A 16,811-nucleotide genomic window follows, 5' to 3' on the forward strand; every position below is an offset into this window, starting at 1 on the left:
AAAAAAATGCAAGTAAACAAGCAAGCTAGCTCTGCATGCTACCAGTGACTTGCCCTACATTTCAGTTTCTTCACAGGTAAATGGGAGAAAATATCACAAGGGCTAGATAAAATTATGCACTTCTCTCAGCCTTTACTACATGCTACAACAAACATAGTTGGTGAAAACCAAATAATGAGAACTGACAGTGAAGCTTCTGAACCAGTATGTAAACTAAGGATGGTGCAAGAGTCCAGACTGTCACACATTTAAACAGAATAGAGAAAGGAGTACTGCCTACTGAACCTTCTTCATGAACTAGCTGCACCCAGCTCAACTTTCCTGGCAGATCTCAGCAATTGTTAAGAAAATGCTAGTCTTGAGAAGCCTGGGTGGCTCAAAGGTTGAGCATCTTCCTTTGGCTCAGGGCGTGATTCTGGGGCCCTGGGATCAAGTCCCTCATCGGGCTCCCCGCAAGGAGCCTGCTTCTCCCTCTGCCTCTCTCATGAATCAATAAGTAAAATCTAAAAAAAAAAAAAAGAAGAAGAAGAAGAAAAGAAAAGAAAAGAGAAAAGAAAAAGAGAAAAGAGAAAAGAGAAAAGGAAAGGAAAGGAAAGAAAAGAAAGAAAAAGAAAAAGAAAAAGAAAAAGAAAAAGAAAAAGAAAAAGAAAAAGAAAAAGAAAAAGAAAAAGAAAAAGAAAAAGAAAAAGAAAAAGAAAAAGAAAAAAAAGAAAATGCTAGTCTTAGGGTGCCTGGCTACCTCAGTTGGTGGAGCATACAACTCTTGATCTCAGGGTCCTAAGTTCAGGCCCCATGTAGAGCTTACTTTAAAAGAAAGAGAATGCCAGTCTTTTCATGTATTCACATTTTTCAGTGTACACAGCTGTTCTTTTCTCAGCTCTAAGACGTGCTTCTAATGCCTGAATTCTTGGCGGGGTCCCACAGCCACACTCGATTAAACAGGGAGAGCAGAAGGTATATTCAGATTCAGTCAAAGCCAGACTCTCACCCTGTGAGGTCTCTTAAAAAGGCTGAAGGTAGGAAAACACCTCCTTTTATCAGGTGTACGTAGACATGCTCTTCTTCCCTTTCTGGGAGCACAGCTGGCCCTGACCCTATTTTCCAGGCTATGCTTTTTCCTATTTATTCCAGCTGACTGGCTGCTCAGCTCAGGCCCTCCTCTTTGATTGGTCCTAAGGAAGCTTCCCACTTCTGATGCTCGCAGCCTCCCTGGTCCCTATGTTTCACTTGCCTTCCAGTGGGGGTTTAGTTCTGTACTAGTCCTTTCTATGCTGTAAACCGGAAACATATATTACTTTTGCATAATACTATATTAAATGCAAAAGAACAGATGAGTGTTTAACTTACATGTTTAATATAAAAACAACCAAGTAATAAGCAAATGTTTAGAAATGCACCCAATTTTAGTAACCATCACCACACACTGCTGCTATAAGCACTGACACAGAGCTTCTGGGACCCGACTGTGCTCTCATCCAGTAGATGCCAAATTTTCCTGAATCTTGAAAGGCTGGTTCAAATGTTTGGAGTCACTATTCTCACAATAACCCACTATCCTCAGGCACAAAAATTATTTTTACTTCCATCAGCCTCCTTTAGGCAGAGTAGTCCTATCTGTAGGAATTAAAGGTGCTAAGGAATTAAAATGGCTGTTTGGGTATTTTTTGCTTTGACAGATGGGAGGCAGTAAGAGAAGTGGTTAAGAGTGTGGTGATATCAGCCCATCTGGGTTCCATTCCCAGCTCTACTTCTACCCAGATCTGTGACCTCCTGGGTAAGTTAACTAACATCTGTATGCCAGAGCCGCCTCTTCTGAAACTGGGGAGAGTGATACTATATTTGCCTCATAGAGCTTATGTAGGATCACATGAGCTCACACACAAAGCATATAGAACAGGGCCTTGGGGTACACACCAGGCAGCCTGAGGTGCCCATTAACACCCCAGTTTCCTTCGAGGTGGACACCTCTGGACCTGCCAGCTTGCCAGGACTCCCCTAGAGGTGAGCCTCTTCTCTGTGGCCTCTTATACCTCCCAGACCCTCCTAGACTCCAGAAACAGATAAATTACTCTTCCCCATCCCTGCCCCTGCTCTAGGGTCCCACTTTTTCAATTCTTTCACAGTTGTTCTGATGGAGTCTCCGGTGGGAGGGGCAGGTAAGAAGAGTATCCGGGCTGCCATCTGACCAGCCCTTACAGAAAGGCCTTACTGCACTGACTGGTATCCAGTGCTATGAAGAGCCTAAATAGTAGTAAAAAGCTGGGCATCAGATGACAATACCCAAGCAGTATGTCTGTCTCTGAAAAAAAGAAGAAAGAAAGAAAGAAAGAAAAGAAAGAAAAGAAAGAAAGAAAGAAAAGAAATTTCCAACACCTGTTAAAAATACTTCTCTTCCAAATAATTGGGGCCTCCTCTTGGGAGTTAGGGATTTAGAACCAGCTTGATCAAAGGAAATGGGACTGTAGTCATTAAGGTCTAAAGTATGGGCTACAGTGAAGCAGAGGCTAAGACGGTGAGGAGGCTGTTGTACTGCCCCATGCCCCCTTTGGGCTGGAAGGCTTATTCCCCAGATAGGAGAGTGTTTGTGATAGCCAATCTTCAAGAGGGCGACCAACAATCACTGGCTTCCCTGTAAAAACAGGCCACTGCTCACATCAAACGCAGAGGTGAGGGGCACCTGGCTGGCTCGGTAGAGTGTGCAATTCTTGATCTTGGGGCTTTGGGTCGGAGCCCCACACTGGGTGTAGAGATTGCTTAGAAATAAAAGCTTAAAAAAAAAAAAAAGGCGATTCCCACTGCCCTTAAGATCTGCTGTGTCAGAATGATGTTCTAGGATTTCTGAGGACTGGTAGCTTCCACCTCCTCCTCCTCAGAAGCCAGCTGCCATGCAGTTAAGGAAGTCCAGGCTGGAGACACCACGGGGAGGCCATGCTGGGAAAACTGATGTGCAGATATGTGAGTGAAGCCTTTATGGACCTTCCAAGTCAGCACAGCTGCCTGCTGATTATAGCTGCATGCAAGGTCACACAGGAGACCAGCAGAATGGTCAGGCAGGCAACTCCAATTGTCCCAACTGCTGACCCACAGAATCAAGAGAAACAATTTACTGCTTTAGGTCATTAAGTTTTAGGGGAGTTCCTTATCAAACAATAGATAATAAACAATACTGAACCAACAAGTTCTGCATTTCAAAAGTTGAACTAGTTCAATAAGCCCTCATCAACGTTCTTTAAATTCTAATACAAACTAACAAAACCAGTAATAACATCTAATCCTCCCAATCCAAATTCTACATCTAATAAGAGAATTATATCCAAGACACATTAAAAACTCTTACCTCTTACAATCAATTAAAAAAATTATTTTTTTTTAAAGATTTTACTTATTTATTCATGAGAGACACAGAGAGAGAGGCAGAGACATAGGCAGAGGGAGAGGCAGGCTCCTTGCAAGGAGCCTGATGCGGAACTTGATCCCAGGACCTTAGGATCATGACCTGAGCCAAAGGCAGCCACTCAATCACTGAGCCACCCTGTACCCCAAGAACTCAATTTTAAAATGGGCAAAGGATCTGAATAAACATTTCTCCAAAGAAAATATACAAATGGCCAACAAACACACGAAAAGATGTTCAATATCATTAGTCACTAGGAAATACAAATCAAAACCACAATTTTTATGAAATACTACTTCATGACAGCTATAATAAAAAACACAGCATGCATGGGTGGCTCAGTTGGCTAAGCATCTACCCTCGGCTCAGGTCATGATCCCAAGGTCCTGGGATGGAGTCCCATATCATGCTTCCTGCTCAGCCAGAGGTCTGCTTCTCCCTCTGCCCTTCCCCCCTGCTCCTGCACACTCTCTCCAATAAATAAAATCTCAAAAATAAATAAATAAAAGAGACAAACAATAACAAGTGTTGATAAGGATGTGGAGAAACTGTAATCTCAGACCCTGTTGGTGGGAATGTAAAATGACATAATTGCTTTCAAAAATGGTGTGGCAATGTTATGCTACCAAATGATTCTGCAATTCTACTCCCAGATATCTACTCAAGAGAAACAAAAACTTTATGTCCATAGGAAAGCTTCTACATACATGTTGTTTTTGTTTTTGTTTTTAAGATTTTAAGTAATCTCTATGCCCAGCGTGGGGCTCAAATTCACAACCCTGAGATCAAGAGTCACATGCTCTACCAATTGAGCCGGCCAGGCAACCCCTTGTACACAAATGTTCACAGCAGCATTATTGGTAATGGCCAAAAAGTAGAAGCAATCCAACCGACCATCAACTAATGAACAGATAAATAAAATGTAGTATATCCATACAACAGAATATTATTAAGCAATAAAAAGGAATAAAAGTACATGCTACAAAATGGTCCATGATGAAACTTGAAAAATATTATGCTAAGTGAAAGAATCCATACACAATAAGGCTGCATTTATATGAGAAGTTCAAAAAAGGCAAACTCATAGCAATGCAAAGCAGGTAAGTAGTGGCGTATGGCCATGGGGAAAATGGGGAGTGCTAGCCAATGGGTATGGAGTTTCTTTTAGAAAATGTTCTAGGAAGAAAGAAAAGAAAAGAAAAGAAAAGAAAAGAAAAAAGAAAAGAAAAGAAAAGAAGAAAAGAAAGAGAAGAGAAGAGAAGAGAAGAGAAGAGAAGAGAAGAAAGAAAAGAAAAGAAAAGAAAAGAAAAGAAAAGAAAAGAAAAGAAAAGAAAAGAAAAGAAAAGAAAAGAAAAGAAAAGAAAAGGAAATGTTCTAGGGCAGCCCTGGTGGTGCAGCGGTTTAGCACCGTCTGCAGCCTGGGGTGTGATCCTGGAGACCCAGGATCGAGTCCCACGTCAGGCTTCCTGCATGGAGCCTGCTTCTCCCTCTGTCTGTGTCTCTGCCTCTCTCTCTCTCTCTCTCTCTCTTCCTGTGTCTCTATGAATAAATAAACAAAATCTTTAAAAAAAAGAAAAGAAAATGTTCTAAAATTCAGATTGTGGTGATGGCTGTACAACTCTGTGAATATCCTTAAGACCTCTGAACTGTATACTTTAAATGAGTGAATTGTGCTGTACATGAAATAAATCTCAGTGAAGTTATTAAAACAAAGTTCATTATGCATAACCAGAGTGCAGACCCCCCTGTGCCTCAGTGCTCAGAGCTCTTCCTTATATGTGGTCACCAATACATACTTGTGTGCTCTAACCTCTAAGACCAGATCATACAGGTGGTTTCTGGTCTGGAAACTGCTTTTTTCTGGCTGGTAATCTCTATCTTTCCGTTTTGAAAAATGTTCACCTCATATAAACACTCAGACCATTTCCTAAACTGACGTCTGTATGTCTTGACAATTAGTTTGTCCAAACCAGTATCCCATCAAGGGGCATAAATAGGATCTGCTTTTAATTCTTGACATCCAAAGATGTCCTAGAACTCCCAAAACCAAACTCAGGCACAAAGTGCTCAGAGCAGATCTAGTGCAGCGGAGGGTCTGCACAGTCAGATTTGCAAGGGAGGCAGGGCAGGCGCGATGCAGAACAAAAGCCCCTGGCATCAGTCCCTCCTTGCACAAGCTGGGTAACCCTAGACAAGCTGCTGGCTTCCTTGTGCCTGTTCTGGTTCATTTCTACTAAAACAGCTCTGCCCTGGGGAGAACACTCCAATGAAAGGATGAGACAAGATGGTCACATGAAAAGCCCACGGCACCAGGCCCAGGATAAGAACTCACACAGCGGAAATCCTTCCCAACTGCTCCACTTGTGCCATCCCTAGGCCTAGGTCCTAGCTCAAGGCCTCAATCTCCACAAGCATCACCTTTAGCACTTAACACAACAGAACAGGAATGCTTCTGAGCCCACATGTCAGGGACCCATGGGCAGCATTCTTACTCAGAGGAGCAGCTGGGACCACTGTGAGCACACTACAAGATTCCTGGGAGCTGACCATGAATGGAGGGTGTTGGCAATAGGGTTGTGGTCAGAGGCTGGGCCTGTATCCTACATGTCCCTCCAAGTACCCTCCCTATAACTGTAGTGTGGACATGTGGGAAGATCCACAGCAATGCTACAGGTAAGGCTGACAGCACCCATGGTCAATCACTGACCAGCCACCCCACCCCTACTCTGCAGGCAGAGAGCTTCCAGAGTCTGCCTCGCACCCTCCCCTTCCTAAAGCCTCTGAACTCTGCTGGGGGCTCCAACCACCAGGGCCTTACCCGGGTCTTGGCCTTCAGGAACACATGGCTCTCCATATCCTTGCTGGATTTACTGTGGGCCACACCGGCTTTTCTCATGGCATCCTCACTGTAACACAGAAGAAGAAGAGATGTTGACACATAACTGTAGTCTGCTTACAGGGTTCCTGGCCAGCAGGCCCTGCTCAGCAGCTGCCCCTGGGTGGAAGAGCCACTGTCCCCCAGTACAACAGCCTGGCTAAGGCCTACGAGAGACATTTAAGGAGGGACTCTCAGCAAAGCAATAAAAGGCAAGCTGAGCAAGGTAAGAAGGAAGAGCCATGAGAAGGAAGAAACAGAAAAGGCAGACACCACAAAGCAAAACAGCTACCCCCCCACACGAAGGATGAAAGGGGCCAGGCCCTAGAAGTTGTTCACAACCAGCACACAATCAGGTGTACTCAGATGGCTGAGAAGCCGCCAGCACCCTCTATTTCCTACCCTCTGAGCGGCCTGGGTCCCCTCCCCCCAGCTCTGGCATTAAGGACAGTGGAACCCTGGCTCCAGTCTCCTCCTCTGTAAAATGAAGGGGCCATGCAAAGTCAACTCTCAGTCCCTGCCAAGGCAAAGGTCCTTATGTGGGGTGTGCAGGTTCTCCAAGTAGGACCAAGGAGATAAACCCCACAAATGTGGAAACTACTTAAAAACACATTTGCCAGCAGGCACCTGAGTGGCCCAGTCGGTTAACCATCTGCCTCTTGATTTCAGCTCAGGTCATGGTCTCAGGGCTGTGAGGTTGGACTCCACCCACAGCATGGAATATCCTTGAGATGCTCACACTTTCTCTCTTCCTGTCCACACCCTCTCTAAATAAAATCTTAAAAACCAAACCAAAACAAACAAAAAACATATTTGCCAAAACATGTCCAACCAGAGATAGAAGGCTATCACAGGTTTTCACCGGCTGATGCTCTGCTAGGATGGAGCCATGCACATCAAGCCTGAGCTCACCGTGAATGGCAGGGGACACCCCACCAAACACAAAGCTAAGAACATGTGTGCGTCTGTTAAAAAGGGACATGTCAGGCTTGGGTCCAGCTGGTGCTAGACAGCCTTCTGACCACTCCAAACAAATGAACCAACCAACCCCAGGGTACTTAAAGAATGTGCACATGGGGCTGCATGATCGTGTTTGTGATCCTTAAAAAAGTCCAGAATGGAAGCTAGGTGCTAAAGCTTGAACAAATCTCTATCAATGTGTAAAGAGGCATAAAATGATGCTGACCCACCACATTGCTGGATAACTCATTAAACACATGAGAGCAGCGTCTACCCGTCTGCTTCCCCAAGCTGCACCGAGGCAAAGCAGCAGCAACAAGTTCCTGTTGGCAAGGCAGCCAGGAGGGACCAGACACAGGCAGGAGGGGCAGTGTGACCTGGGCCATAAGAGCGGGACAAATGGAACAATGCAGGAGGACAACTTGGGATCCAACTCGTGGGAAGCAAGGCAGGCAAGCCTGGAGGACCTAAGCAGCGTGAGGCAGGCGTCCACACACAGAGATCGAGAGTTGTCACCTGGTTAGGCTCTAAGTCACTGAGCGTTTCCAGTAAAAAAAGTGACTGAGCCCACCTGCTTTCAGAAGGGTACCTCACCTGTGCCCCCCCAGGCCATACCTGTCCCTGGCCCACCTCCCAAGAGCAGTGTGAGGCAAACCTGCCATGGAGGCTTGCCAGGGCTGAGGGCCACAGAGCGGCAGACCAATGGAGGAAAGAACAGTGGACACGGCCAAGAGGGCAACTGCTGGCCAGGGGGACGTGATGGAGGCTGAGGGGAAGTGGAAAGGTCATGAGTCGAGGGAAGAACCAGGAGCCAAGATGTGAAGCACAAAAGGACAGAGGGGGGGCTGAGGGCTCTGAGAAAGGACTCAGTTATGCAGATGGGCCCTGTGCCCAAGGTGAGCAATCCCTGAGGGCTTAGGCAGGCTCCTGCTGGCTAAAAGCAGTCTTCCCCAAGCTGCCGGCTGGCCACTGTGTGGCTGGCCACTGTGATGGAGTCAGCGGACTCGCAGGCCCCACAGGCCCCCGCGAACCCTGACCGAAGCAAAGACACCTGGCACAACCCCAAAGACGAGACACAGACACGAGCTTTAATAGCTTTGAGGTGGGGGGGACCTTGCCTGGCCAAAGAAACCAGATGCCCCAGGATGTGCTGGAGGAGGGGCCCTGCCCTGTCCTGGGCCAGCAACATCACAGATGACACGGACAGTGGCGGCACTGGCTGCTAGGTGACTGAAAGAGCCTGAGGAACCCTGTCCACACAGGAGGCCAGAAACTGGCCTGTCTTGACCAGGCAAAATGCACACCTTCACACGAGGCAACGGAACTGGGATAAATGTCCCCGAAGGAGTTGCGCAGCTATGGAGACAAGGAGGTAGGCTGCTCTCCAGCCGGTGCCAGGGCCCTGCAAGGCAGTGCCGTGCCCGTGTCACATACGGGTCTCTTCCACTGCCGCACACAACGCCTGCCCCAACAGGCCCTGCATGTTTGTTGGCTGAAGAATGAACAGGCGCCCTGGGCACTGTTTTCAGTTCTGCAAGTCATAGCTTAAAAAATGTTTTTTGCTCCTGCTTCCAGTCTGCAGATCATGCTCCACCAAATAGAAGATGAGGCAAAAAAGAAACCAGGCAGTTCTGCTCTCTGTTACCATCCAACATTTTCCCCGAAGGAGGCCCCGTCTTTCCTTTTTAGCCGGCTCAGCATCTTGTCAGCAGCGCCATCCATTAACTGGTTCTAACTGCACAGGAAACAGCTTCTCTCATCAGTGCTTAGGGATGGTGGCCCTCCCTCCCTCTGTACCAAGGATCAGCATGCCCACTGCATGAGCCTGTCGTGGGTCCCAGCCCCACATTCAGGCAGCCCCTGCACAGATGCAGGAGCCGCTGCTTTCCCAACCCCCTCTGTTCTGTCCCCAGGATGCCTACAGGAGCAGCTGGACCTGGATGGCCACTCCTCAGCCTTTGTCTCCAGAAAACAAGACCCTTCCAGCAACCATTACTAAACAAAGGTAAACTAGCACACAAGAGGACAGGGTGATGGTTACAGCTTCAGGGAAACAACTTAGAAGAACCAGCAAGTCCTAGTGAGCTCCGCCCACACACAAGTAAGCCTGAGGTCAGTGCCAGGAATACAAGAGCCTGCCCAGTCAGGGGAGGTCAGGGGGCAAAACCAGGGTCAGCTTACAAGGGTGGACCCTAATTGGCTATCCTCCCACAGTTCCAATACCAAGGCAGTTGCCCCCAAACCGGAGGCTGCCAGGGAGGCGCCAATACCGTAACAGAGGGGCCTGTCTGGTGGCTATGGCCTGGGTGTACCCAGCCCCGAGAAGATGGCCAGATGGCTGACACTGGCTCAGGCAGCCCCTTGCTTCAAGCTGGGCTCTGCAGCTCCCCTGGTGCAGCTTCTTCCTGGTAGCCATGGCTACACTGGGCTGGTTAGGGTTCAACTGGTATCTGGTTTAGACCGGAGTCTCCTGGGGAAGGACCAGATCCATTCCACAGGCCCTGTGAACCACCACCAGGAGGCTGAAGGAGGCCCTGCCTGTCTAGACTTGGCCTGTGACCTTAGCTGTGTGTCCACCAATTGCCCACACTGGAAACCTGGGTACCCCCTCTTTACTTCCCAATTCTGATCTCTGTTCCTTAAAGTTTAACTCCTTACTCCACCTCTCACTGCATTTGTGGTGGTCCTTCCTGATGGGCCTCTGTCTCCAGGTCCCACCCCTACCACTTGTAGTGTCCCAAGCCATGTGACTACCCGTGGGAGTGCGAAGTGGCGCAGGTTATGTCCCCACCTGCCTCAAGGGCCTCGCTCCTCACCAGCAAGGCAGGCGGCTGTGAAGCCCACTCCCTCATCACCCTCCTAGGGGCTTACTGCCAAGCGTGTTGATGCCCAACCATCCCACCAGCCTGTCCGGTGGGCCCTCCAACTGGGCTCCTCACCTTCTGCCTCACAGAAACTGTAAGCAGACTTACAGGTCACACCCGTGGCACCTCCTATGGGAACTGCTGGCTCCCAGTTGGTCGGCCCTGCTGTCCTATGAATGCCTTGAGAGCAGGGACTGATACGCAGGAGGCGGTAATCAGCACCAGACAAATAAGTGGCTATTTTTAACACAAGAAGTGGTAATGCCATGCATTTTGATGGGACATGACGTGCAGAACCGAGAATCCATGTGGCAGGTACAGGGGAAACTGAGCCTTGAACGAGCACATCCAGGCAGCAGAGGCCAGGGTGATGGGAAAGGTATGTGCCAGAATGGGCGGGAAGTGCTGAGCACTGGACCTGCAGGAAGTAGACAGAAGAAGAGGCTGGGCTCTGGAATCACACAGACCTCACACAGACCAGGGCTCAAATTCCGACCTGGACACTCGCCAGCTCTGGGTCTTGGGAAAGGCGCTCCATCCCCCACACACATGCTCTTTATGAAGGAGCTCTCTTCAAAGGGCTGTGGCAGGATGAAGGGAGGTGCACAGAAGAGCCCAGGGTGTGAGGACAGGCCCAGCCTTGGCACAGCCTGCACAGTGCCTGCCTACTATCCGGCATGCTCTGCTGGTTCACCTCTTCCCTGTCACCAAATTAGGAAACTTAATTTGCCAACTGGAGCTGGTTCCTAGTCTTTGTAATCTGAATCAGTGAAGGATAAAGCCAAAAAACTAGCAAACGGTGTGTCCTGGGAAGGTGGACATGGATGTAAGTTCCAGGTGTGCTAACATTCCAGCCTGCCCCTTGCCACTCCACTCCCAAGCCAGCGACCCTGATTAAGGCATCACCTCATGGGTCCTATGCGTCCTCACCTCATGGGGCTGGTCTGAGGATCATAGTAGTTAATGACGTCAGGCACTTGGCACACAGGAAGCACTAGGGTGTGTTACAGAAATCAGAGAACAGTCTGCCTAACTGCGCAGGAAGATTGCATCCCAAAATACCTCCAATGTTCAATGACGCTGGTGTCGCCCCCTTCCTAGCAGATGACAGCAGTGACTGCGTGCAGCTCCCTCAGGCAGAGCTGCTGTCCCCTTGAGGCTGAGCCACCTGGAAGCGTGCCCCCAGGGTGCCCAGCTCTGCAGCCCCAGGGGGCTACACACTTCTCAGGAAAGGCCTGTCCTTTCCAGCACAGCACAGGTATGCTGATGAGCAGCATTCAGCAGCCTTCCCTGCTGACCCTCCCCTCGCTCTCCCTTCCAGAGGACACTGGTTCACAGCCAGGGACCTTCCCACCTTTCCTGACAGCACCCTCCTTACCACCGCCCCTTCTCCAGGCTCAGCCTCCTTTTCCAGTGCTATCCATGTGCTCGCATTCGCAGACAGTGAGTTCCGTCTGCTCTCCTGCTGCTGCCTAAAGCAGGAAGGTTCTTTCCTCTCTGTCAGACTCACCCTCCTAGCTTCAGGTAGACAGGAGGCCCATCCATCTGTGTGAGGTTTTTGTTTTGCCCAGAGAAGCACCTCCTCATTTGAGAACCACACACCCATTAGCCAACTGACCTTTCATGGGGCAGGAGTTTTGCCAGCCCCGCCTCACCCCCACCCTATAAGAGAAGCCTCCAGATGAAGTGGCACCTGTGTGTGCAGAGTCTGTTCAGCCACCTGGGACAGGACCTTGCAGCTTGCATGGGTGACCCTTCACCCTGTATGTGGAAAAGCCCCAGTCATAAAAGTAGCAGACAACAACAGGAGAAGAGTTACATAATGAAAGCCTTCCTCAGCACACCATCAAAAGTAGATACCACATAGGGAAAAAGATCTTGCTAAGTTGAAAAAGATTCCCACCACATTTTTACCAACCATCTATATACCAGAGATAAGGAAAAAGTGCCCCTGATACTCCAGGCCCTTGGCAGCTCAAGACCATTGCTGAGGTCCGAGCAGCAAAGCTCTGGCACCCCTGCTTCCCTATCAGGTACTCGGGGCAGCGCCATTCCTATGCAATGACCCTGTACATTTGGGGGTAGCCTCCAGGACTTGCGGCACAGTGCAGGCCAGGACAAGAGAACACTGTTTCACCCTCTCTGAATGACAGCTGGGTCCAAGCACTGCACATGGTTAGGGCTCATCCCGAAGCTTCTGCCCTGCCCTACAGTCAAGGAATCCTGTGAGCCTGCCCCGAGAAGGGCCAGGAAATGCAGACAGACCAGAAGGAAAACAAATCACTACACTGCCCCTGAGCAGGAAACACAGCTTTGACTTAAATTAAGCTAGCTTAAGCCACAGTCTAAATAAATATGTTCCCTATAACAATTTCATTTAAAAATAAAATTAAATGAGATATGAACCTCCAGGCTGGCATAAGAAACTGAATCTGCATGTCTAATTTTGTTCCATCGCAAAACCCCACTAAAGCTACGGAAAAGGGGGGATTTTGTTTTTCTTTAACACAAACTCACAAAGCCAGGAAGGACAGGAGTGATGGCTCCAACAACAGGATTTTAGAATCTGGAAAGCTGATGGCCCAGTGGTGAGACACAGCAAGCTGACCAAGAAAGCAAAGTCCTAAGTAAGGGACGGCGAGGAGAGCTGGGAGCCAAGTCAGTGATAGCCCCAGATCTCCGCAAGGCTCTGGACGGGGTGTTGCAGGCACTTAGGGACCAAGGGTAAATGGAAAGGTTCCTAAGTGAAAGTCCTCCTCCACTTCAAACTGCTGGGTAACCACTTCCACACTAGTAGACATCGGAGATTTATTCTCTGGAAAAGCGTAAAATGGAGAATCACTGGACTGGGAAGGGGTCAACCCAGCCAGCTGAGAAGGCACAGGGAGGATAATGAAGGAAGCAGACGGTGTGGCCTCTGAGTGTGTAGATCCAACTAAATGCTGAGGCCCATCCGCCTGCTCCTCTGCCCACCTGTGGCCTCCTCCAGTGTGGTACCCAGGCCTTCACCCTACAGCCCAGTGTTTGGAAGACCATGTTCTGGTGGAAAGACCCAGAACCTGAAGCTAAATGAACCTCCGGGGAAGCTGGCAGTGGGCATGCCCCTCATGCTCAGAGCGTCCACCTATCTTCCCCATGGCCTTCTCTTAGAGTGAGCCACCAACCAAGGGCTCCCAGACACCCTCACATGGTGAAGACCCCACAAGAAAAAAACGTCAAAAACCTATCTTTATTTTCCAAGGAGATAAGACATTGCATCCACTAAACAGGAAATCAGAGTACCAAAAAAAGAGAGAGAGAGAGAGAAAAGCAAAGAGTTCTTAGAAATAAAAGCATGTAAGCATGTCAGCAATGAAAGGTCAGAGATAAAATTGAAGAAATCTCCCAGAGGGTACAGCAAAAAGACAAAGAGATGGATACAGGAGATAAAGGAAAAATTAGAGGAGGAGATCGAGGGGCCAACATTCAGACGCAGGGGACAGAGGGAGAACAGAGAGCAGAGGAAATGTGGCTCCCTGTGATATGACTTGAAGAAACTTTCCCTGAAGTACTCAACAGGAATTCTGGGAGTGAGGCACATGGCCCTGAAGCTCGCTGGGAGAAGTGCTGGGCCCGCACAGCAGCACCACCAGAAACAAGAAAGCTGCAGGATGCACTTCTCCGTCCTCAAGAAAGTACTTCCCACCTAGAAGCCCATGTACATCCAAATGGACATGGTCTCCAGAAATGGAGTTCTTTCTCTAGAAGCCAGTGGAATGAAGGAGTAACCAAACCAAACCAAACCAAAAAAAAAACACAAACAAAAAAACCCATAAAAACCACACTACAGGATAAAGAAAACAAGAAACCTAGCACTGGAGCCGTGCAACTTGAGAGACTAGCACTGCCTCTTGCCTGTGCCCCAAGAGTTCCAGAAGTCCAGGGAAAAAGCTGGAGCAGAGCCTGGCAGTGCTTAGCGCGGGGATAACTATACTGAGAGGTGACAGGAAGGTATGGGAAGAGTCAGCCATGGGTACACAGAAAACTGGGCACATTTTTAAGAAGACTATTTTATTCTCCAGAAAAACTAAAAACCAAAAACTTGTCACAGTATGCTACAATGGTTGTCTGCAGAGTATCATCTGTGCAGGCATAAAACATAAGTATTCCTTACAGAGTTGCCCAGGAGGTAACATACTGGTAGAACAAGGGAGCAGCAGAGATAATGGCTGTGTAAAGGGAGCTACAGAGAAAGTCAATACATAATTCATGAAACTCATAAATGTGACGCCCCAAGACCGCAGCATGTGCACATTACTCAGAATCCCAGGCACATGCCAGAAGAAAGAGTGGAGTCACAGGGGAGTTCTCAGTGAGAGGGGGCCCATCATGGTTTCTTGCAGAGTTTTTTGTTCTGTTTTTGAAGATTTTATTTATTTGAGAGAGAAAGCTGGGGGAGGTACAGAGGGAGGGGAAGAGAATGCCAAGCAGACTCCCCACTGAGCACAAAGCCTGATGCAGGGCTCTTGACATGGGGCTCGATCCCATGACCCTGAGATCATGATCTGAGCAGAAACCAAGAATCGGATACTTAACCCCCTAAGCCACCCTGGAGGCCTGGTTTGTTGGGTTCTTTTGTTTGTTGTTTGTTTTTTACCATTCCTTGACTTTTAAAATTCATGTGCATGCATTACTTTAATAAAATAAGAATTAAAAGTTAAATGATGGGGTGCCTGGATAGCTCAGGCAATTAAGCGTCTGCCTTCGGATTGGGTCATGATCTAAAGTCCTGGATTGAGCCAGCATCGGGCTCCCCACTCAGCAGAAGGCCTGCTTCTCCTTCTCCCTCTGCTGCTCCCTTGCTTGTGCATGGTCTCTCTCAAATAAGTAAAAAATAATCTTTAAAAATTAAAATTAAAATTAAATGAAAAATGCACATGAAAAGTGTGCTACAGACTCTGCCATGGAGAAATACTCAGTGAACTCCAACTGTTAATGAAAGTCTCCTAGCAGTGCCTGCCTGGCTCAGTGGTAGAGCATCAAGACTTGATCTCAGGGTCATGAGTTCAAACCCCATGTGAGACATAGAGATTACTTAAAAAAAAAAAAAAAAAAATTCCAGACTCAGGCAACCCCCACATCCTCCCATCCAGCTGGAAAAGCCCATTCCCTGTCCCCCACCAGTGAAGGACTGTTCGTGGGTCTTCCGAGCTTCACCGAGTCCTTAGAAAGCTCCAGAGCAGCCTCCTGAGCCTCCCCTCCTCTTGGTTGTGCAGTTAGCAGTGGCGATTTACTGCCCCAGGACCCCAGGTACTTTCAGCTCAGAGGCAGGAAATGACTAGACATCAATTGCTCAATCCCCAGCAGTAACCAGTGCAAACACCTGGCCTTCTTGACATCACAGGTAGCCGTTAGCATGTTGGCCAAACTGTATCCCAGACTGCAAGTGCTTCCTTGTCTTGGCCGGCACCCTTCTGCATTCTGGTTCTCTGACTTTTTGAAGAAATAGAAAGTGTTTTCTAACCAGATAAAAATAAGTATTTCAGAATTTAACCAGCCACCTACATGTAGGAAAGAGTATTTTAGTCTTGTGGAAAGAAATTTCTTAATCACACAAACACAAGAGACTGAAAGCAGTTTCTTTTCACATTCCTCTTGGTTTGATCAAGCTCTCCAAATCCTACTCTTAAGATTTCTCAATCCCCAACAAACTAGATCAATGGAAGAACTATTAAAGAGAATACTGTTGCCCTTAAAAGGACACGTTGTTATTTGAGCTTGTTGAGAAGACTACAGGAGCTTTGTCATCTACTGCAATCTGCCGGTCTGCTCCCCACAGGACCGGGAGAGCTGCAAGAGCTGCAGAGGCCTTGGGACTCCTGTTCAGGTGCTGGCCTTTGGGCTCCAGGCCTGGGACAATGCCAGCTCCCCCAATTCCAGCCCCCAGCACATCCCACTCACCGGCAGGCAACCACACAGGGAAGACGCTCTCTGCCAACCCAAAGAATTTATTAAAATGCTTATCTCATATGACTTTGTGATATCTGGGGGAGAGAAAAGCCCTATCTTCTAGAGATCTGCACTCAAGGTCTGGCAGTTGAAATCATATGGTGTCTGGAATGTGATTGAAAACAGTCCAGGAGGGGGTGGAGACGGATGGGTGAAACGGGCCATAAGTTGCTAACTCTCAAAGTACCTGAGAGACCATTCTTCTATCTCTATTTCTGTGAATGTTTGGGAAAGGCCACAATGTAACTTTTAACAAGATAGTAAATAAAATGCTCATGTCAAGCATGTGGGATGGCTATTCAGAGGACCCTGGAGGAGGCTTACTCCCAAGAGTGCCCCAATGGGAGGCCATCTTGGCTGTCACACAGGGAGGGACCACACACTGTGAGTCACCCTGGCTGCAGAGGCTTCTTGGCATCGAGAAGCTAGGGCCTCTGAAGGGCAGTAACCAATAAAAGTTTTAAGAAATCTGCTCCCACACCAGAGGTCAGTCCAGTCCCTCACTACCTAGACAAAGCCTAACTATGGGAAAAGTCCCACTGGCCAGAAGCCTTGCTATGTCCATGCCCTGTATGAAACAGGGACAGAGGAACACAGGGCCAGGCCAGAGTCATCCCCCAAGAGACAAACACAATCTGAGCTGTGAAAAAGCCAAAACTCAAATTGAACTTGAGTCTAACTCCACTTAAAAAACACTGGTATTGGGATGCCTAGGTGGCTCAGCAGTTGA

The 16,811-nt window shown here is 48.2% G+C and overlaps 1 protein-coding gene across 2 annotated transcripts in view; it reads right to left on the reverse strand.

Annotated features, from left to right (window-relative positions):
- Window positions 1-16,811, reverse strand: part of MED15 (mediator complex subunit 15) — a 69,438-nt gene that overhangs the window by 39,243 nt on the left and 13,384 nt on the right. For both annotated transcript variants that reach the window (XR_011994718.1, XM_025982654.2), the window contains exon 2: window positions 6,213-6,300. Coding sequence is in view for 1 of the 2 variants with exons in the window: in XM_025982654.2 (XP_025838439.1) it covers window positions 6,213-6,300 (88 nt within the window). In the remaining variant the exon portion in view is untranslated. The remainder of the gene's footprint in view (window positions 1-6,212; window positions 6,301-16,811) is intronic.

This window comes from Vulpes vulpes, chromosome 10, assembly GCF_048418805.1.
Source record: "Vulpes vulpes isolate BD-2025 chromosome 10, VulVul3, whole genome shotgun sequence".
In the NCBI taxonomy this organism is placed as follows: Eukaryota; Metazoa; Chordata; class Mammalia; order Carnivora; family Canidae; genus Vulpes; species Vulpes vulpes.